This window comes from Neolamprologus brichardi, chromosome 3 (assembly GCF_056152115.1).
Source record: "Neolamprologus brichardi isolate AB-2024 chromosome 3, ASM5615211v1, whole genome shotgun sequence".
Classification (NCBI taxonomy): domain Eukaryota; kingdom Metazoa; phylum Chordata; class Actinopteri; order Cichliformes; family Cichlidae; genus Neolamprologus; species Neolamprologus brichardi.
In genome coordinates, this window is record NC_142106.1 from 22,471,873 (window position 1) to 22,495,321 (window position 23,449).

At 39.9% G+C, this 23,449-nt stretch overlaps 1 protein-coding gene across 1 annotated transcript in view; it reads left to right on the forward strand.

The window, feature by feature from the left end:
- The window catches only part of trpc5a (transient receptor potential cation channel, subfamily C, member 5a), a 196,283-nt gene that overhangs the window by 134,672 nt on the left and 38,162 nt on the right, over positions 1-23,449 (forward strand). Inside the window, exons 9-11 of the mRNA XM_006803430.2 lie at positions 10,360-10,497; positions 13,105-13,303; positions 18,863-19,002. Of these exons, the coding sequence (XP_006803493.1) occupies positions 10,360-10,497; positions 13,105-13,303; positions 18,863-19,002 (477 nt within the window). The remainder of the gene's footprint in view (positions 1-10,359; positions 10,498-13,104; positions 13,304-18,862; positions 19,003-23,449) is intronic.

Genomic DNA, 23,449 nt, shown 5'->3' on the forward strand with positions numbered 1-23,449 from the left:
AACAGCTTCAAAATCTGCATTATGTCTTCAATATATCTGCAGTTTGAGTGTATTATCTGTATTTCCTAATAATGATTAAGTGATCAAACACTATGAAATTGGGCATAATCAGCCCATATTTACATTCTTTTATCAACTATGGGTTAGAAATGCGGAAAAAACAATTGTGGAAAGATGAGAAGAAACATCTTGCTTCATTAATGACTGTGCGATTCTTCCCTGCATTGGTCATAAATAAGACGTTGCTTTATTCAGTATGAAAGAGTCTGAGCTGCAGTGAGCAGAGGATTCTCAGTGGAAATTACTTTCCTAGGTATGTTACTGAAAGGAAGATGAGTGCTGAATCATTTATAAATGTTCTTCTAGTTGTGTTTATTACCAAACATTTCCACAAGCATCAGCAACCTGCACTAAAAAACACAAGCAGCCAGTCATACATTGCGTTTCCTTAATGCGGGCTGAATTTTTTGGGAGGCCTATTTTGCTTTGTCTGGTTATATAACTTAGCTGTGATTCAAGTAGCCAGGAGTTCTTATTTCCCAGCATCAGCATAAGTGGGACTCCAGCAATAAGTAACAGAACTAAAGGATCAACAAAAAATAATGACATCAGAAGTAAACATTGCCATGTTTTCAGTTTTTCTTCTGTCCCTTGAATAGTTATCTCTCTATTCTCTCTATTCTCTATGTGAGTCCGCCATTTGTTTGTGTTCCCTATCTACACATATATAATTTTTCCACAGATTACTTTGTTATGTGGTTACCAGTGGGTCATTTCCCACTGTCATTATTTAGTTCAGCTGTGTTTTTTTTACTTTTTTACTTTGTGGCTGGTTTATATTTAGTCTTAGTCTCTGTGCCCTCTCAGTTTAGTCACACTGACCTACAGACTGCTCAGCAGACCACTCAAACTAAATGTGCAACCCTGGTCCCTTGGCAACTGGTTGCTGGAAGTTGCTAAGAGAAATTAGTTGCAAAGATGTTTTTTTTTTCAGTGCAGTGCTGCACTGGAAAAACATCTTAAGATTTCTTTGGTTGATATTAGAAAAGAAAAAAAGGGATTGACTGCCTGCGGTTCACATGGAAGACAAAGACTTGTCTGAAAACACACTTTTCAGTTTTACTACCACTTGGCAAGTAGTTGGTGAGTGTTTGCAGACAAGTTGTATACATACATACTTCTTTGAGACTAATTTCACTTAGCAACTCCCAGCAATTTCTGGGAACCACTCATCAACACGTTATGAAAACACATTCCTCCTTAGCAACAAGAGGTTACCATGGCTTTGCCGACTAGTCTGTAGACCTGTGTGACTAAACTGACAACTGAAATTGTATTAGCTGGATGGTAGTGTGTGTAAAAGCAGTAACCCAAAGATGTTGAGGGTGTGATAACAACGAACTGGTTAGCGATCGTGGCTCAAGAGTTGGGAGTTCGCCTTGTAATCGGAAGGTTGATGGTTCGAGCCCCGGCTTGGACAGTCTCGATCATTGTGTCCTTGGGCAAGACACTTCACCCGTTGCCTACTGGTGGTGGTCAGAGGGCCCGGTGGCACCAGTGTTCGGCAGCCTCGCCTCTGTCAGTGCGCCCCAGGGTGGCTGTGGCTACAATGTAGCTTACCATCACCAGTGTGTGAATGTGTGTGTGAATGGGTGGATGACTGGATGTGTAAAGCGCTTTGGGGTCCTTAGGGACTAGTAAAGCGCTATATAAATACAGGCCATTTAGCTCAGCTTCTTTTGCATTGGCTTTTGCATTTTTTTCTTACATTTGGATTTTAAAGGATCCCATAGGAGTCTTTGGAGCGTGACCAGTTCACCGCATTTCACTAACACAGTGCTTGTGGAATTACATTTAATGTAAAGCTTTGGTAGCCAGTTTGTGCCTAATCACACACCAACCAATTTGGAAATACACAATTTTCCCTAGTAACTGATGGGCCTGTAGTGGGTCTCTAATCGGTCTCTAGGTCTATGTGACTGAGGCTGAAGTCATAAGTTGTCCATGTCAGGAAAAAGTTTGAGAACCACTTCTTTGTTAGGAAGATCGTGTTCCTTTCCTCAGGTCACATAAGAGGTGCTGATCTCTTGCAAGCTGGTCCTGTTTGCATCAGCGCAGGTGTGCCAACAAATTAACCAATCAATGAACACAGACCCACTCAGGGAAAGAACAAAATAGATGAACAAAGTAGAAGAACGTGCTGCCAGCCATCAAAGGAGCTTTAAAGGAAAGTGAGGACAAGTAATGTACATGACTAAAAGATTCATAGCGTTTCTAGATAATGCTTCGGCACATTTGCCAGATCTTGCGTCTGTGGGCTAAAGTAGGACACAGAAGTCAAGTTTGAATTCTTGTATAACGGTTGCCGTGCCCATCACGTAACCCACAGAGGCTTCCTGAACAAGCGGAAATGCAAATAATGTAAAAGCCTATTCATCTTGCAGCACTCCAGGCTGCTGCTCCTTTCAGCAGGTTAACATGAGTCATCACAACTCGACCGAGTCTCTCTCTCTGCGAGGAGTTTAATAAAAAGGAGTTTGGGTCCTTTTTGGAGAGCCTGGTTTCACACTCTGCTAATTTCCTTGTCTGTGCCAGCTCCCTGGAGTATCTGCTGGATGACTCGGTGCATTTATTAGTGATGAAAATACTTTTAGCTTTTTTTTTTCTTTTCATAGTCTGTGTCCTTATCATCACAACTAACAGGAATGAAGACTTTTAATAAGGAATGCTTATCTAACATGAGTCTTAACTGGCCACTGCGCTTCCCTGTAATTCACTTTTAATGCTCGTCTCTGTGATTCATTCCTGCATTTTTCTCCATTCACTTTGCTAATGTCATTTGAAACTCAGTGGGCTGCCAGCAGTGCAGATTTCATGGTATATTTTTCTTGCTGTTGTTATTGTGTGCGGTTGTGGGTGCATGTGTTGCTGTGTGGGTGTGAGTTGTTTTTTTGTTTTTAATCTCTGTTCATGTCTTTGAATGTTTTATGAAAGAATAGAGGCAGTGAAATCCTGATAAACAAGCTGTCCTGATAGAAACCTGGCATAAAATACATATTTTCCAGTGACGAAAAGGCCTGAGACCTGATCAGCGCTGACTTTACTTCTTTTTTGGGGGGAAATTTGAATCTTTGTTGTTACATTGTGTTGATGCTTTGAGAGATTAGAAGATATTGTGTGGTCATCATACAAGAAATGATCTAAGAAAACAGTCGTTCAGTTTACAGATTAAAGTGCCTTTGAAGCATTTTGTTTTGCAGCAGTAACTTTGAGGTTTAAAGTGATATTTTATGATACTAAGTAAAATAAGCCTTCAGTGTAACTTTTTTTAAAATACACTCTTATAGTTTAGTTAAGCAGCTCAATGATTCAGTACTGAGAGTGTTGTCTCTTAGCACGAGACACCTTCTGTTTGGAGTTTGCATGTTGTTCTTGTGCTTAAGTAAAGTTTCCTAGAAGCTTTGGTTTCTGCCCCCCTGAAATAAAATAAAAACTTAGTTAATGCTGCAGATCTGGGCCCACAGGAAGCACATAAAATATATTTTTTAATATCTTATTTTGTGGCCTGAGCCATTGTCTTGTCAGGTTGTCCATTCCTCTCCTGTGAATTCTCAGGAGTACCTTCTGTTCTTCGCATTAGACACAAAGACTAAACTGATCAGATTTAGGATGTAATAAAAAATTATCCAGGAGAGCCAGGGTCCATGGCCACCACCTCCAGAAATCATCCCATTTGTGATTTGTGTGTGTTTTAGTGTTGCTTCTTCAGTGCACTTGTTTCCACTTTCATTTGCACAAAAGCAGCTGAACTGGATTCACAATGATTTATGGTTTCTAAGTAGACAGACTAATATACCTGATGTTTTACTGACTTTGTGTTATACTGAGATCAACGGTCTCCTTAGTTCTCTTAAATGTTTTGAGCGATGTAACTTGATCTTATGATGATCTTCCAGAAAGATCTGGCCTGTAGTCAGGAAGACAGTGGGGAAGTTGTGGTTGTTTTTTCACATTTAGATTTGACATTTTTACAGACACCCAGCTGCGCACTCATATCGGTAGCGGCTTGGCACGGCATACATTTAGACTTATTTTTTTAATCGAGAAATGCTGCCCCCTGTTGCCCATTAGATTTTACTATATCCAAGTCCAAAAATTTCCCACCTCTCAATTTTTCCCCCCACATTTCACCATGGAAACATCTGTATATTTCTCAAAACACTGAAGATGTGACGTTTTAAAATTAGAAATTTTACATTGGCTAGATTTGCTTTGGTTTTTTTGTTGTTTTTTTTTCCCCTGGATTGGTCGCTAAATTTTTTCTACAGGAAACCCCCCTTGTTCACATCCCTTAAAGTCATTTTCAGACAACTCTCTCTTGCCCCTACCAGTAATAGTACTGTGTGTTATGTAAAGCTGCTATTGGATTAGCATGAAAGAGTGTGGTTTCTTTGCTGCAGGCACACTGAGATTACGTTTAAGACTTTATCCTCTGCAGTTTTCACACCACTGACCCAGCCTGCTGGGAGAAGGAGGCAAAGCGCTGCCGGAGAGAGACCGTGGTAATCGATTTAAGTTGGACTGGAAATTCGTCATGGTGGCGCAGAGACACTTTTCCAGTGCTAGCATGAAAGACGGAGAGTGTGAGACAAAATGAATTTCAGTACAAGACAGCAAAACCTGATAAGTATCCATGTGTGGTTGCTGTTTGCCATTAAACATGAGCTCATTTTAAATGTATACTATAGGGTTTGGCAGTCGGGTGAATATATCAGCTGTTTGTGTTGTCCATTGCTCGTATTTTGTTATATGTGATAGTTTATTTTGCAAATTGGATTCTGGATCAGTTAAATTTAGAAAATTATTACCTTGTACAGTGGAATAAAGAGCTGGCAGTTACATTTGGGCCACATTAACAGTCTGGTTTTTGGGGCAATACTAAATTACTAAAAAAATTGATGATGCCTGCTTCCTTTCTTGTCAGTATTTCGAGCAAATGTATCAAGCTGGAGGCCTGATATTAATACAGAACTGGTGTCTCAGCTGCTGCGTCTGACAAGTTAACAATATATTCCAGAGCACACGACAGCTAAGCTTTATAGTGGTACCACCATTTGATTCTTACTTTATTAACACCCTTCTGCTATAGTGCAATTTGGCCAAATTAAAATCAATTTTAGGTAACCATGTATTTTAACCATTTTCTTCTTCATTTTCTTGTAATTAATAATGATAATAATATTTTTAGGTAGACAGGTATATGTCCTGTTGTTAGAGCTGGAACTAGAACTAGAGCTGAAGCCAAAAGAGATCGTTAGGAAGTAAAAAAAATTCCAATCATGACAACATGTTAAAGATATATTGAAAATGATGAATGATGCTGCTGCATTTTTTTAAAATCAACCTAGCCACCTTTTTTTTCTAAAGATAAAAAAGAATAATATATCAAAAGATAATATTTGTGAGAATATTGCTAAACTGATCATCAGGGCATAAATTGCCACTTCTCTCATTTGTTCCACTTCAGTAGGAGTTTGACTGTCTGGAATTTGTCACTCATCCATGTCTCAATGTTGATGCAAGTAAAATGTAGATCTCTTAACCTAATGTAGGTTCAGACAGGAAAATGATGTCATTTGTGTCCCCGGTTCAGCTGACCCGAGTCATCACCCACCACACTCATTTACCATTCACTGCCTGGATCCAGACAATGTATTTCTATCATCTTCATGCTACTGGCTGACTGACCGCTGATGATGAAATTACACCACCCACCACCCCAGCTTTTCCAGAGTGTTGTGTAATTTATTCTGATTCATTGTGAGTTTATAAGTTATTTCAGTGATGTCTCACGTTGTTCTATATATCCCAAAAACAGATTTATGTCTGAGATCTGTTTGCTTCTTAGGTTTCTCCTTCCTGATCTGCTCTGACTTTCTGATTGGTCTAGAGGCCATCTCAAATGGTGCTGTTACGTCAGCAAGTGTTTTTGTGTCAACAGTAAACAATGACAAGCATATTTATCAACAGCAAAACAGGAAAGGAGAGAAAGGAGCAGACTGCTGTAGTTTAGTGAAGCCAAAAGATCAACTACCTCATTAGCATACTGCTGCCATGGAAACAGGACACCATGCTGTAGCTGAGGGGAGGATAGGAAGATGGATGGAAGAAAAGAAGAAGGGTAAGGAAGAAGGGGTGAGGAGAAGAAATGCGACTGAGCAGGAAAGAAAGACAAGCGAGCAAATACAAAGTGAGAAGGACGGGAGTGGAGACCAAACTCAGAGGAGGTGGAGAATCAGTTGAGAAGAGATGCAATGTATAGAAGGGGAGAAGTAAAGAGGATTGGGGTCATATAATGAAAAAGAAAATACACAAGATGACAATGAAAAGAAGATCAGTGATGTAGAACAAAGAAGAAAAAGAAAAACACTGAGAATGGGATGTAGCAAAGACAGCCGATTTAACAAAGAGGTGAAAGAAACTGAGAAAACAAAAAATGCTAAGTTGGTGGAAAAAGGAAAAATCAGAAAATCTTCCTATTCTTATTTGTGTTATACATCCCATTTAAAGCTTTATCTAAATAGGTCCAAATCACAGCAACAGTCAATAAGCTGAAATCCATACAGTTAGAGTCAGAGCTTTGCATACTGTTATGCTCCATAGCATTAATATGTAGTATTTATATTGGCGATTTAAACAATAATTCAACAATGTAAAAAAACATGTAGGAACTGCTGCTGCTTGTCGACATACACTGACCCTGCAAACAATGTGAACCTTTTTGCTTCCATTAAAAATGGTGACATGAGTCCTGATCAAGGGAATCATGTGTAATCTTTACACTTATAAATGCTCCACAGCAAGCATCATACGGGTAAATCTGGGGAGGCTTTATCTTCCTCTGTGAGCTTTTATGACAAACCAAAGGTTACTTTCAGCCCTGACAGGTTTGTAGCTCCTCTGTTGTTTCCATTTACATCTCATTACAGTTCAACCGCTAATACTGTTGGCATTACGCCAAAGGCTGTTTGTCCCCATCAGACCTTCAGGTGCCCTCTGAGTCACCAAGAACCATTCCTCTTTCCTTCCTGTTTGACTTTTCCTCTTATTTTCTTTCTCCCATTGTGTCCCCCTTTTTCTTTTCTTCTCCCTTCCCCTGCTTCCTTGTTCTTGCCAGGCCCATCTTTCAATTTATTTACTTCCTCCCTTCTCATTTCTGCTTTTCAGTGATTAGTTTTAATCTTGGTAAAAATCCCAGGACTGTAAATTACTCTCATACTCTGAAAAGGCTTCAGAGACTGAAGGTTATCAATCACCCCGAGTCGTGTCTGTGTGTCTTTGTATGTGTATAAGAGAATGTTAATAATGTGTTTCTCCTTTAAACAAACATCCTTTTAGATAAATGAGCTAAATAAACATCCAGCTCAATTTGGCACATCCACCTTCACACAAGGACGGGAAACTGTTATGAACCAAACATTTAGCTAATAGATTGAAGAGGAAAACTGCCCCCACCCAAAAAAAAAAACCAGGATGACACCTGAAACTGTCAGTCAAAAATTAGCCTCTTCTACTTTTGACGGCTGAACATTTGGTGATAACTGCAGATTTCTTCACTTGCTTGTGTCTTTTTCTGTGAGTGTGGGCTTGGAGATAATTGATCCTGGCACATTCTATCTGCACTGTCCATAACTAAACATAGGCTCTTTTTATGAGACTGTCTGAATTTTTACCAGCTTTGCTTCAAACATTTCAGCATCGTGTAGTATAGAGTGTGGAAAGAGCTGTCCATGGTGCTGATCTTGTGATGCACTGTAGTTAGACAGGAAAGAACAATCCTTGCTGGGATTCCTACTGCTAAACAGCCATTAGGACTAGTTTGTGTGTGTGTGTGTGTGTGTGTGTGTGTGTGTGTGTGTGTGTGTGTATTCCTTAAAAAGTAGCTGGGGCTTTTATTTTTGAATGTAACAGGACTTTTTTGAAGAAGGCTTCTACTGTTCAAGAAACCGGTTTGAGATTATTTGAGCTTTGTGACATGGTGTGCTATCCTGCTGGAAGAAACCATCAGTGGATGCATACACTGTGGTAGCAAAGGGATGGACATGGGCAGCAACAACTGGGGTAGGGTGTGGTAGTTACAAAAAATCCAGTTGTGCCAAGAAAACATCCCCAACACCACGACACCACCTGCAGCACCCTGGTGGTATAATGGTGTTCAGACAAAGCAGGATTGATCCATGCTATCATGTTGTTTACACAAAATTGTGATCCTACTACCTGAATGTCACAGCAGAAATCGAGACTCATCAGACCAGACCAAACTCTTATTGTCCATTTTTGTTGAGCCTGGATGAACTGTGCCCTCCGTTTCCTATTTTAGCTGTGACGCCCCGTGTGGTCTTCTCCTGCTGCAGTACATTTGCCTCAAGGTTTGACATGTTGTGCATTCAGAATGACTTTTCTTATTCATTCTGATTCTCAGTTTAAACTTCTTGGCTATGTCTGTATGCCTAAGTTTGAGCTTCTGCCACGTCTGTATGAATGTATGTTGTGTAGCTGAATGACTCAGTTGTTCAGATTTTTTTTTCTGCTCTCTGGCTGTCAACGACGTGAGTCTGGTCTGTTTGAGTGTCTTTAACTGTCCGGTATTCAGTCTTAAAAGGTTTCAGTTATTAATTAATTCCTGTGCCTGGCTTAATCCACTGATACACCAGTGGATACAACAAGATAAGAAAAACCCTGGAAAATTATCTGCAAATGTTATCTCCTACGTGTTTACCAGAAGACCTATTTTTCTTTTTACTGTACTTTGCTCTTTACTTTTAAATCCCTGGGGGAAAACAGTATGTTTGCATTGCTGTGCAGCAGTGTCGAGTTTAATCACATTAGCTTCAGGTGGATACCTTGTTCTTTTGTGATTGGTTAGGGGAAATCAAATCCCAACCCCAGTAGAAATCAGTCAGAGGAGTCAATGTCACAGTCGAGATGGAAATGGACTTTAACAAGATGACAGTTCACTCTGATATCCGACTACTACTAATAAAGGACACGCGAAGAGCCACTCATGTTTTACTCTATCGGGAATGTGTGACTGTGAATAACAAAATGATTTAATTACATATAGATGGAATGATAGAAGAGGGAGAAAAGATGAAAGGGCCGCAGCCTCCTTGAGTTAAGAAAAAATGAATAAAGTGAAGAAGGAGGAGATAATATTTGGTAATGGCATCAGCATCAAATAAACACCACTGAGCAGTCAGAGGAAAATGTTTCCATGAACTTATCAAGCAGTCAGGGTGATCACATTTTTTTAAAGTGTAACCTGATGAGACTTGGGAAGTAGTAATGTGAACTCTGTGTAGTAATGTGAAAGCTGTTTTTATACAAGCGGTGTCTCTGTATGATTAATGAACTATGTTTAACCCATTAAAACCGGTCAGAGCGGGCACGCTCCGTTTTGCGCAACTACTTTTAAAAGCCTGTAGAACTGCGACCGCATAAGCTAGCGCAATAATTTTTTTTGCATATGAAACCTGAGGAGTTGTACTTACATCTTATGCCATCAGCTTGTCCTAGGTCACAGTTTCCTTCCACATATAGCTTTGCAAAAACTGCATAAAAAGCACTTGCAGCAACAAAAACATAATATTCCAGAAACATGCTTTGCCGATCCGATCAGCTATTCATAACACTTCCTAGGTTGGAATAGATGTCAGCGCGAACTATCGCATGTCCGCCATTACCTGCCCAAGACCGGAAGTGACATCATTTTCGCGGAAATGTAGTTTTTTTACCATCAGGGCCTCATAAGCCTGTACTGGTGTTTTTAAAAGTTATGTTTGACTTTATGACTTTCTGTGTCGTTTCTGGGATGCTTAGGACTCATATTGCACTGCTGGAAATAGTTTATTTTGATGCATATGCTGCTTTTTTGCAAATTTGCACTATAATATTTATTTTTGTTTTTCCTGCAGTATATAAAAATCTGTGTATTTCAAAAATAAAACTATGAAGGCACTCAAAATAAATTTCCTGTGGTGAGAAACTATTTTGTGCAACTTTTTTGTATTTACAGTTTTGAGGGATAAGCCTCTTAAATTTCTAGCAATATATGTTAAAGAAATTTATGTAATTACTATGCACTTAATGCATACATATTATTAAAATTTGGGCTATAATGGTTGTATTGATGTATATCAACTTGAAATGTTCCCATAAATGGCACTACAACATGTAAAAATATAATATAAGCTCTGGCGGACTTGGTTCTATGGTAGGTCTTAAAGGGTTAAAAGGGCTGTTCAGGGCTTTTTCACATATACTAAACTGCATTTCCTCTCCCTGTTATTCTCTTTCCAGTTTGTGGCACAGCCAAACTGCCAGCAGCTGCTGGCCACACTGTGGTATGATGGCTTCCCGGGTTGGAGGAGACGACACTGGGTGGTTAAACTGGTCACCTGCTTTATCATCGGACTCTTGTTCCCGGTCTTCTCATTGGTAAGGAAAAAGGAATAATGGGAGGATGCAGGAGGATGGAGAATATAGATTTGAAGAAAGTGGGTAAAAAGATGACAATAGATGGGGAATCGAGATTTCAAGAAGCAAGGCAGGAAGAGAAGATGAAAATCTAGATTGGAAAGGAATTTAGGAATGGAAATATTGAGATTCAGTAAAGTTCAAAGGAGGAAGAGGGAATTAGAGAAAATAAATGAAGAAGGCGAGAGATAAATGGCAGGAGGAGTGGAAAGACAGATGAGAAGAGGAGCTGACAAAATGATCATTTCCCTAGAAAGGAGAAAGACAAGAAATCAATGACATGGGGAAAAGAAGAAATATAGGGTAATAAAGTCAAAGAGCTGATGCAACCAAACTGCTGCTTTTTCAGACTGTTTTCAGGTAGTAATTAGACCAAAGTTACGGTTTACTGACTGAAGGACGATGGAAAATAAGAAATAAGGTTTTGAAGCGGACCTGGAAGTTAACAGATGTCACAGACATACGGACTGTGTTCTATATTTAATCTGGTCATTTTATGTTTTAAAGGATTTCGTTTCAGAAAAATGTCTATTTATGCTGTTGGTACTGCAGTAATATGAGCCAACTAAATACACACAGATGAACTTCAGCCAACTTATGAGCCAATGTGTTAACTTGCTGAGTCATTAATGCTGGGATGCAGATAAAGATCTGCTTTTGTTCATCTTTAAAACCTTTGAGTTTAGAGACATTGAGAAACATTTAAAATAAATAAACACAATTCTGTACAAAACTGCACAGTCATTTCGATTCCTGGGTCATGGATCATGGTGTTCCATGTTGGATCCAGGTCTGGGCGAGCCTTTAATTGATGAGCACCTGATGACTCTGTAGGGTCCAGGTGGGCGAATCTCCAACATGCTGCATGGGTCTATCTGACTGCAGCAGGTGTTTGTCAACCATACAGCAATCGAAGGTGGAAGAAGTACAAGATCAGCAGCAGATATGAGCTTTCTCCAGGTTTTGATGCCTCCTGGAGGGGGGAAGAGTTTATTTTTATTTGGGAGAACTCAGAGTAGGGCTGCTACTCCTCCACGTTAAGGGAGCCAGTTGAGGTGGTTCAGGCATCTGATTAGGAAGCCGCCTGGGGAAGATGTTCTGGGAGGCCCCTAGATAGAACCAGGATACGCTGGAGAGATTATATCTCTTTGGTGGTCCGGGTTACTGCTCTGAACTCCAGGAATACTTTAAATGATTTATTGACACATTCAAGAAGCAGCAGGAAACTCAATAGATCTGCAAACAAGGAGGAGATCTGAGGCAAAGGGACAAAACCACAAGTCAGCCAGGGAAAAACAAACTTGATATCTTCAGGAGAATTAATTGCTTTAGATATTTGTACTTTGATGAGCCAAAGACAGTTTTGTAAAGAAAATTGGTGCTTGCCTTCACTGCCATGTGCTGCTGCTTTTCACAGCCTGGCAGGAATGATGGGCGGTTCTAAAATGAAGAGTCACATGACAGTGATGACAACGAGTCAACTTACATACTGGCTCTTGTTTCCTGATTCCCCACATAAAGCCAAAGAAAAGGAAAACATTTGTTTGCAGCACATTTCAGGGATACATTTTCAACATAACTCTGTTAAACCCAATAATTGGTCTGGAAGTTCGGAGCCATAAAAATTTTCCTCCTTTTTAGATGAATGCTGTTAGCTAATTTTTAATGTTAGTTTACTTTTCTGTCTTTCTATAAAGCTTAAGAAGGAAGAATAATTAGAAGAGGGGAAAATATTTGCACCTCTTTCCTCTCGTTTATTACTGTGACCTTTGTGGTGTCTTCAAAGACTCCGACATGTAATTTGGTCTTAATTGAGGTTATTTACACTGCATGTTTTTGCTGATGTGAGTGAGATAATTAACATAAAGTGCTTACATATCAATAATCAAAGTGGTGCCGCAGTGGGGTTAGTTATTAATGTTTTAATTGTGTATTTAAGCACATGTCTCTCTCCCTCTCGCTCTCTTTCGGCCTTATTGTTTCTGAGTCTATCGACGTGCGACTCAGCTCGAGTTAAAAAGCATCTCTGGCGTGACTCAGTGTGCCGAGGTTGCCAGCAGCAAGTAGACGAGCAGAACAAGTAAACAAGCATCATGACGGCAATAACGCCGGCAATAACAATAACAGCGCTGACAGATGAAACACGAGGTGACGGTGGCTGAGCATGGACATTTATCGACTTACATACATCTTCTTCTTTTTTTTCCTGTTGAGCTGAAATTGAGGGGGAAAAGAACAATATTTGAGAGGACAAAATCAGTTTAAGGCATCAACAAGCATCTGAGATGATGTTTTTTGTACTCATTAATCGTTACATAATGTCAAATTTCTTGTTTGTGTTGCTCTGCTTTGAGAGTCACGTCTCTGAAGACATTCAGTCCTGTGTTTTTATGCCTTCAAGCCACTTCCATCGGCTGATTTTATTTTAATTAATTTTTTTGGTCATTAAAGATCATTTAATAACAAAGCAGACTCCCTCTTATCTTGTCTCTCCTTCTTCTTTTGTGCTCTTACTCAAATCCTTTCTTATTTCATCCCCCCCCCCCGGTCCATCTCCCTCCACCTCAGATCTACCTGTTGGCTCCAAAGAGTGCTCTGGGAAGTTTTATCAAGAAGCCTTTCATCAAGTTCATCTGTCACACGGCATCCTACCTGACCTTTCTCTTCCTACTGCTGCTGGCCTCGCAGCACATCGCCCGCACCAACCTGCACATGCAGGGACCCCCACCCACCATTGTGGAGTGGATGATTCTGCCGTGGGTGCTGGGTAAGTTTTCAGAGTATTCCTCGGAGGATTGTGCTTAAAAACTCTGTACCTGCTGAAATGATCTGCTCGGTTTGTGGCTGGCCTTTCTGCAGCTCTGACCTCAGATCTGTTGGAAGTTTCTCTGTAATTCAGTCACATAGCATCCCTTACACTGGCTGGTATCCAACAGGGGTTTGCATCTTTACAAAGATTTTCATGATCCGACAGATGTCTTCTGTCTGCCTACAACACCAAGTTCTGCCGAAGGCAAGAACAAAGTTTAAATCCAGCTTTTAGAGCCTTTGTTGTTCTTCTCTACTGGACTTAAAGACTTTACAGACGGGGACAGTAACTCTCTTTTTTTGTTTATTCTGCTTTTTTTGTGTGTTGTGAGAAATGTGTGCCATCAGCCACTTCAAATCACACTTTGAAGACATGTTTTTCATGTAATAAAATAGTTGTGTGACACAGTCAATGAAAGTTAAGAGTCGTGTTTGATGGTTACAGTTTCAGCACGGTAAAGGGGGGTTTCTTCAAAAAGCAACTTTGCATTTATCTTGGTAAATGGTGATGTTTTCACCTCAGCTCAGCTTTATTTCAGGGGTGGGCAACTCCAGGCCTCGAGGGCCAGTGTCCTGCAGGTTTTAGATATCCCCCTGGGTCAACACACCTGAATCTGGAGAACTTCAGGACGTGTTGAGGAGGTCATTTAGTCATTTGATTCAGCTGTGTTGGATCAAGGACACGTCTAAAACCTGCAGGACACCATCCATCAAGGCTTGGAGTTGGCCAGCCCTGCGTTATTTACATAAAGACTTTTTTTAGCTTCCTGTTTGTTACTTGGCTGTTCCTTGGGCAATGTGTCCCTATTAACCTGATGGAGCGTAAAAGGTTCTGCAAAGAATTATGGGAGAAACAGAAAATAGGTGTTAACCTCGTAGCATCATTATACTAAAAAGGCTATGAATACATGTGTACATGTTTTTTGTTTTTATTTTTCAGTTCCAAGAATTTTCATAAAATCTGTAAAATCTAGAGGTAGAAAATTTATGAATTAGACTGTGAAGAAAGACTTGCGCCACCACAGGGAAATGAGAGACCTGATAAATGTCCTCAAGTGTCTGACAGTTTTGAAATTTGAAATCAGTTTGACAGCGTGGTGTTGTGACGCAGGCTCACCACACCAGTGGAGCCCCCTCCACCACTGCTGCAGGCTCTGCTCTCAGCAAAACTAGCAGCATCTCAGGCAAAAGCGTCACGGTAAATTAGTCATTTTCACACATGAATTCAGTTCCACTTGGACTTTCTCACAATGATAGGTGTGTTGACACTATTAAAAGTGCTCAGCTGGGTTTAGCCAAGGGTGTTGACTGGGCAAGGCATGCAGGGGGGAGGACACAAGGCAAATACCTGCTTGTTATGAATTCCTCAGAGATTATGCTCTCATGTCGACACACGTTTCACCAGGGATCTGGCAAAGAAACCCAGTGAGGTCTAAGCCCGTTTTCACACTTGCAGTTCGAAGGTCCAAATCAATTGTTGAGTTTTCAAACTTTTAGGTTCTTCCTTAGATTTGGGTTCTTTCCACACTGAGAACAATCCAAGTGAAACAAAATGTGTCACTTCAAACCACATGAGAATGTCCAGTCTACTTACTGGGACCATCAAAAGTAAAAACATGAAGAAATTGCTGTGTTCTGGACTATTGGAGAATTTACATCCATTTCACAGCTATTTGCTAGCCTTGTACATACCTTTGCACATCAATAGTATCTTGCCGCACCCCAGAATACTAAGCAAACATGGCTATGAGAAATTTTTGTTTAGCTTGAACTTATAACGTACTGCTAGTAGCTGGTTCAAATCAAGGTCAGATCGCATTCATATAGAGTTGGATGTCTCGATACCCTCTAGTCTTGGTATTGTCTTGGTCCTGGTTTAGGCGGTCTTGACTACAAGTCTACATTCACACCATAGATTAAACCACCCTGGAGTTCATTTGAAGCTGTACTAAGACCACCTCCTCCAAAGAGTCTCATTTCACTGATCTTTACCCTAAAATTAACCCTGTGTTTATTTGTTTGTTTTTGTTTGGGGGTTTTTTTACAAAATTGTTCTCCCAAGTCTTGACAGTCACAAAGCAAAGAGTATAATGATTCTAACAAACATGCATAAAACACTAAACATTTTTTGGAACTGCCAGCTATGATGCTAAGATTAAAGACCATTCAGTGTCCGGTCCAACTGCATCGGATTCAACAACTCTGTTAGGCGATGTCCAAAAACGCTCATGCCTGCACTGCTATTGTCTGTAATGTGGAAAGTGGGCTCTGATGAAGCTGAACTGGAAGTTATATAAAAAAAGATTCCAGGCTCTGCTTCTTCAGTTTGAATCGTTTTTTTTCCAGCTGTCATGAGTTTGACGGTGTTACAGAAATGGGCTGGGTAACCTTTTAAAACATCAGTATAGAGGGAACAACATGGCTGGAGGAAGATTTATGGGAATCTGTTTCAAAAGTTGCCAACTACAGACTGACAGTTAGGGGACTTTGGGACTTGGCTCAGGAAATGGTGCATGGAGAGGGTCAGTGGAGTAACATTTGACTGTTCAAAACAACCGACGTCAACAGGAAACTACTAGTTTTGTGAGCGTTTTTCAGCTGTTATTGAAAGTATATTTTCTCTAAATTTAAACAGCGCTTACAAACATTTTACACAGACAAACAAAATATGTCACACTTTATTCCTTCATATGTCTTTAATAAGTGACTCATATCAACTATTCTAAGCCGAGCTCTAACGACGAACTTCACATTTAAAGTCTTGAATGAGTCACTGCCCGGCAAGAAGCCGGACTTTCTCCTCCAGACAGTAAAAAAACAACCAGATTTAAATTAATAAAGAAAAACTTATCTGCTTCATTTTTTTCTGTTTGATTGCTAATCATCAAGAGGCCCCGGAGTGTGTCTGTAAAAGTGTGTGGATGTGGGGGTGCGTGGTCGGCTGCTTTCAAGCCTGTGGAGGAGTTGGTTTTGTGTGTGTGTGTGTCTGTGTGTGTGTGTGTGAGAGAGAGAGAGTGGGTAGGTGGGTGGGTGTGAAATGAGTGATTACATCTCCATCTTCTCTCTCAGAGCTGACACCAATCATTTCCAAATGCAGTCCATAATCACTTGGAAAAATACAAAACCATCTGCTCTCTTCCATCGTCTCTTCCGCTTGTTTTCTTCTCATTTTTTAAAGTCTCGGCTACAAAACATGTTTGACAAAGAGAAACATGATTTACCATTAACTGGTTGTCATGTTGATGGTAAAAACTGGAACATTTCCTTCTGTTGCTTCCTTTTGTAGTTATTTCAGATGAGAGCTGCACTAAATACCAAAGAATCACTGTGGCATCGTTGCAAAAGAGCTTAAATGTTTTCCCCCCAGAGTTTAAAATAAAGTTCAGCATGTCTGTCATTCTTACAGTCTGTGGCAATACTCGTCTATGTATCCGTCTAATGTTAAAATACATGTGTATGCATTTATTTAAGTTCAGATTTAGTACAACACAATACTACTTCCATGTTTTTCTGTAGCACAGTGATCTGTATGGTTTTTAATTTTCATTATTTTAGGTGATTTCTAATATATTTGTTTTTCTGGAACATTATGACTCCATTACAATGTTAATTTTTAAATTACAAAATAAATGAAGCTAAAGTAACACAATATTTTTTTTTAAGTAAAATTAAATAAAAAGATTTGGAAGACTTGCGACTGAAAGATGAGCAACAAGTAGCTCAAAAATTATTTTCAAAACCTCCTTCGTCTCAAATAAACTTTAGATTAAATGAAATATAAGCAGCAATAACATTTTCTTGCTGTCAAAAACCAAAGTATGGTAAGGTACGCTCTACCAGAATGTTATTTATGGCAGAGACAAAAGCTATATTAAAGGTGGTCTGTATACATTTATATAACAGTTCTTGTGTTATTGGATATCTCTGGATCGATCACTGCATTCTCTTTAAAACTGTTTGCATGGAATTGCAAAAAACTGGAGAAGTATTTCAGAAATTAAAATGTGTTGGAGTTGATTTATATTTAAATGTTACTTTTAAGAGCGAACGCTTGAAAAGTCTCCAAAATATGACTGATCAGCTGTCAGTATTCACAGAGAGTTCATTTGTTCATTTTGCTCTAATTTATTTCACCTATTTAATGCTGTAAGAACAGAATAGAATAGAATAGAATAGAATTACAATAGAATGACAATTATTGTCATTGTACGTGTACAGCAAAATTGGCGGGGGGGGGGGGGGGTGATTAAAATGATTCTGCCTTTACAGGGCTGCATTTATGAGGTTATATAAAACATTTTTTTATTACCTTCAGAATAATTAAACTTCTTCCATTAGAAATGATGAAAATTGAATTGCAAATGTCAGTTCTTAATTTGGGGCTTAATAGAGTAATTTTGTAGATGTTTCCTGTTTATAATATAATAATAATAGTAACATCTTGTATTTGAATTGCATAAAAATATAACCCTTCTGCTTTTTATGCTCATTGCTTTATTTTGTATAATAATGACATTTGGAGTGTCCAGATGTGACTAAATGATAATTAAGATACAACAATACTGTAAAGTCAGCTTTTTTTATTTGTTTATTTTACAGAATAGTCACAAACCCTGATTGCAGTTCATAGCAACACAATATTGGTAATCAGGATACTCGCTCTGCTCCAGCAAATGTAAATCTTATCATGGGATCTGTGGTCATTCTACCCTACACTTGACATATAACATAATACTTGAACATCATCCTCACTTTGCTTTATGACAAAACCAAGAGCCAAGAATCCATTGTTTTGGATCTGTTTCACACCAATAAAATTCTATGACCACTCTGGAAATATTGTTTGTTGTTTCTGAGAATAATAACTATGTTTGGATTTGTTGCTAGGACAGAGTTTGTTCACAGATAAGAAGAACGCAGTGAGCAATGAAAGAGGAAGAGAGTCGTAGATGTTTTTTATAACCCCTGAAACTCCCAGAAGATTGACTGAGGAAATAACCGTTGCTTAGTTTTCATTCTCCATTTGCAGTTCTGCAGCATCTCTCTAAACGGCCGCAGTGATAATGAACCACACACCAGCTCTGTCTTTTAAACATTACCAGGCGGTAGTAACGGCCAGTCTAATTGGGAAGAACCAACTGGAAGCTCCTCTGGCGTCATATTTCCTGGAACACACCAAACCACTGACCCACCGTGCCGCAGAGGCAAACTGATACGTGAAAACTTGGGATCCAGGTTAACCAAGAGCCAGATATTCCAGGGAGAGCGTATTAAATAGAAAATGACTTGTGCATTATTTACTTTATCTAAAGCCAGTCATACAGAACAAATATGCTGGCTCTCTGCTTACTGCTCCAAGGCCGCTGACAAAGGGGAATATTCAGCAGAACTTTTGTCATACTGCAGAAATGAGGCAAACAAAAACCGCTGATGGATGACATCAAACGATCATATAGACACAACTGTGTGTGTGCATGTAAATAACCAGCTCTGTGTACACTGTGCATGTGTGTTTTAGGCTTCATCTGGGCAGAGATTAAGGAGATGTGGGACGGGGGATTCACAGAGTACATCCATGACTGGTGGAATCTGATGGACTTCGCCATGAACTCCCTCTATCTGGCCACCATATCTCTGAAGATAGTGGCCTATGTGAAGGTAAAGTTGAATGTGTGTATTAGAAAGAGGGGAGGATGAGGGAAAGGAGGATGATGGGCACAGTGAAAGATATAAAGCATCAGTCAGTTTATGAGGTAATCAGTGCTTAATGTTCTTGCTGGGAGATGAAACTAAAATGATACTGAGTAACATGCTGATTGTGTAATGATGCATTCATTGAACAGCAGGAAACAGGCAAAGCTCAAATGTCTGTTAAACGCTTTTGTTTGCATTGTGTGGAAGAAGAAAGATGACTGTTAAACAATCCGAATGTGGAGATTTTACTGCTAGCAGTGTCGCAGCACTACAGTGCTCAGCCATAGCATTAAATACACTCATAGAAGGCGAGAGTAAGTAATGTGGTGATGGGAAATCCTTGCATTGAAATGCTAGCCATGATCTCCACCAGCAGAAAAGACGCCAAGGCTTTAACGTACCCTCCTAACTCCCCACAGTCCAATGGACCCTGTGCACGAGAAAATGCTAACTTCCTGGTTTGAGACCGGATGTGGGGTTGTACATTTCCGGTAGCTTTACTTTGCGGTCAATCGCTACTGCGAAGATATACTCCAAAATTGATGTCCAAAACTCGAAAACGGAACGATCGCGTTAAGTTACAAAGAGCAGAAGGTGGGAACACTCACCACTGTTGTGTCATAAAAATCTAATGATCAATTTTGACGTTTAAAGAGTTTAGATCGATCGGTTGTTTACATCACTAAACACAAGCAGAACTGCAGCAGAAGACACATCGTCCACATTCAGAAGCACATCTCTGTATAGTGACTGGTCTTATGATTTAAACAGGCAAATGTTCAGCATTCAAACTACAGGTGAACAATAGTCAAACCAGGTGTTTTCCCCGTTATGTCGATATCAGCTAGTCAAGTACACACCTACACAGCATGTTAACAAACCGTGAAAAAAAGCCACACAAAAAATTAATGATTGCTGGTAACGGTTTCTATACATTAGTATTTACGAAGGGTATGTTGTGACTTACCTTCAAAATTACAGCGGTCCCTCGCTATAACGCGGTTCACCTTTCACCTCGCTGTTTCGCAGATTTTTAGTGCAAGTTTGCATGCTTATTTACGTCCTGCGTCCTGATTGCTGCAGACGATCTCCTCCGTCTCTCCTGTACAGTACAGAATCGCTGCATCTATCGCTAGCAGTGTGACTCTGAAGTGCAGTGCTGTATGTCCACGATGTACACGAAACGTTTTGCACCGTCAAAAAATAAAATTGGCTACTTGATTTCACATATTGCTGGTTATTTTTAGAACATAACACCCGCGATAAACGACGGACAGCTGAGAAATATAACGTTTGAATCCATTTTCTCTTTTCCCCTGAGGCGTGGGGGGAAAATATCGACAAGTCGATGAACAACATTTACAGATATATTGGGTAAATGCCCAAGACATCTATAGAAATGTGAATCGCCGCTTTATTTATTTATTTGCTTAACTTGTTTTGGACCGTAAACAGGGCGCGAATAGGATACCGGAAACAAACGTCCCCACAGGAGTTTCCGCACCGGAAGTAGCATATGCTAACGTGCACATAGTCCATCCCATCGACAATTTTTGAGCTGCACCAAAATAAGTCCGGTCCATGTGGCCCCACCCTCACACTAAAGAGTGTATGGACAAGAATGGCCAACTTCACATCACCCTTTGGTCACCTGTTTTAAAGTTTCTGTTTTACTTTCTAGGTGTTACCAGGTGTAACCATATTGTTTTTGGAGCGTCAGAATTGCTCATATTTGCACTGCAAATCCATGCTAGCTTGAATAGCTTTCAGCTAGCATTACTGAGGCTGGCATGACTGAGGCTATTCAAGCTAGCCTCAGTCATGCATGCTTAGAGCCTTCTGGCAACCTTTAGTTGCTAGTGAAAGTCATATTCCCCAACCGTCTGAAAAGTAGTTGCTCAGGGTTTCTGGAAGCTGGTTGCCAGAGAGGTACGCAGTGCTGCATCGTTATTTAGATATTGTTTACATGCTAAAATTTTTCGCCCATTGCTAGGTGGTTACTAAGCATGTATAATTCAATAAATGAGATGTCGTTGTCATGAAATTAAAATGGTAGAATGCTTTCAGAGGGCGTTGTAGGTGCGTAAAGACTTAAAAAAGGTCATTTTTAGCTAGGTCTTTGCCAGACAGCTAGATGGTGTATATCATTTATAATTTAAGTTTTGTGGATAAATTGTAGAAGTTGCGGTCATGTTATGCCTATAATGCTTTTATATAACGGTGTAGGTACATAAATGTGGCTAAGCTATATGATGACATCATAATGTCTGATAATGGAAAGAAGTTTCAGGAGCTTAAAATCTACCTATTTGTAAAGCTTGGTTGCTCAACTCTTGATGGTGTAGGAAGAGTTTGAAGACAAAGAAATGGAAACGGATTTATTCTATTAAAACCCCTTTGCATAAAATAATTTATTTTTTATGGCTTTGGTCATGCAATAACCATTTCCCGCTGCAGTGTCCCATACATTCACTCAAATAGTAGAAGTGACAGTTTGCAGATGCACAATAGGACATGTTAGCATTAACTGACCATAAGAGAGAGACCATGCCGAGAGCATTGCCCAGCCCAACACAAATATGGGGCCTTTTGCTCAGCCTAGCAGTCAAGGCCGTTTGTGTCACATTTTGGTGGACACAGTAAAATAATGCAAACACTTTGTTCCTTTATGGAAAAAGAACCCTGCTGTGTACCTTCTAAACTTCTAAAGACAAACATATTAATTAGAGGTGGAGCAGCACTATAGGGGAGCAATTTCAAGAGTGGGTTACATGTTTGTGTCTCGTGAACATGTACATGGGTCCTGCTGATGCTTCCACCAATGGCTGGCTGAGGCAACTTATCAAGGAAAGCATGAATGTGCCAACAGAGGCATTTAAAAGACAAATCGGCTGTGCAAATGTGTCATGAGAAAATAATAAAATATAAAAATGAAAATAAAAAACTTCTCTGGAAAAATGTATTGGCAAAACTGCTGTTTAAAAATATTTCAATTTTACTGCTGAGAGCAAAGATACATGAGATATATATATATATATATATATATATTCGGGGTGCAACGATACTCATATCGATATTGAACCGTTCGATACAGTGCTTTCGGTTCGGTACGCATATGTATCGAACAATACAACATTTTTAATTTATTTTATCAACTTTCCTTCTGACGGTGCTGTCTGTGTTGAGCGCTCAGTGGATCTGCGCTCGACAGTGCAGCCTAGGCGGAGTAGTCGAACACAGATTCACTGAGCGCAGGGCAAGCTAGCTAGACAGAAGTTAAGCTCGTTGCAACATGGCAAATTGAACCTCCCCCACCCTCATTCAGATCTGGCGTCTGGAACTATTTTGGTCTTCATGTGAGGTATGACCCTGAAGGTAAGGGTGTCATGGACTAAAGTAAAACAGTATGTCAGATGTGCCACGCAATGCTCAATTACATGAGTGGGAACTAGTGTGTTAGCGCAGTTAGCTCGTTAATGTGTTGACGCTGTCCAGCCCCACACACGGGGCAATCCGCGGTAGCTCGTTAACGGAGATTTGCCGTGTTGTGGCGTTAACCTCATTTCAGATTAAGGCTGACAGCACTAGTGGGAACACAACGAATATGACTGCACATTTACCCGATAGCATCCTAGTGCAAAGACAAGTGGAAGCAGACAAAAACAACAAGCACGCATACAAACTTTACCGAGTCATTTAGACAGCTGTTAGCACATGATTCTCCTTATGGGGACCTGATATGTTTAATATGCTGCTGAGAATATAGCCCAGAAGAAGCGTATAGTATAGCTTTTATTTTGGAAAGAGACATTTCTCTGTAATAAACTCTCTTTTCCAAAGATGAGTGATTCCTCAATCAGATACAGGGCTCGCAAAATCGCTAGCGATTTTTCCAGTCGGGCTGCCCTGCTCTGCTCGTCGGCCTATCGTAGGAAGGAAAAATATATGTCAATGCTTTTGCATTCTTTCGGAAATGTAGCTGGGTAATTATGTCATTGGCATCGGTGAGCCACTGTCAATATGTGACATATTGAAATCGCGTTTGAATTTGCGCTTGTTTTTTGCTTTCACTTTGCAATCGCGCGAACTGTGTATAGAGAGCGACAGCACTGATTGGTGAGTGATGATAATTTGCGCACCAATTCCTCTGACATCATCTTATCAATCGTTAGCTTACTATGCGAACATGACAAGTGAAATCTCCCGCAGCTTAAACATGTGAGAGGTTGATCGCGCAGAGAATCGCTGAGGGTTATGTGAGTGCGTGTGTAAAAGCAGCAGGATATATATTTTAGTTCTGCTGAGCCAAATAAGACAGGTCAGGGTGAAGAAGTGACAAAACGGAAAAGTTATGACAAATCAGACTATAAGGCAAAAAGAAAGTGCAGCTTTATGGTTTCATGGACAAAAG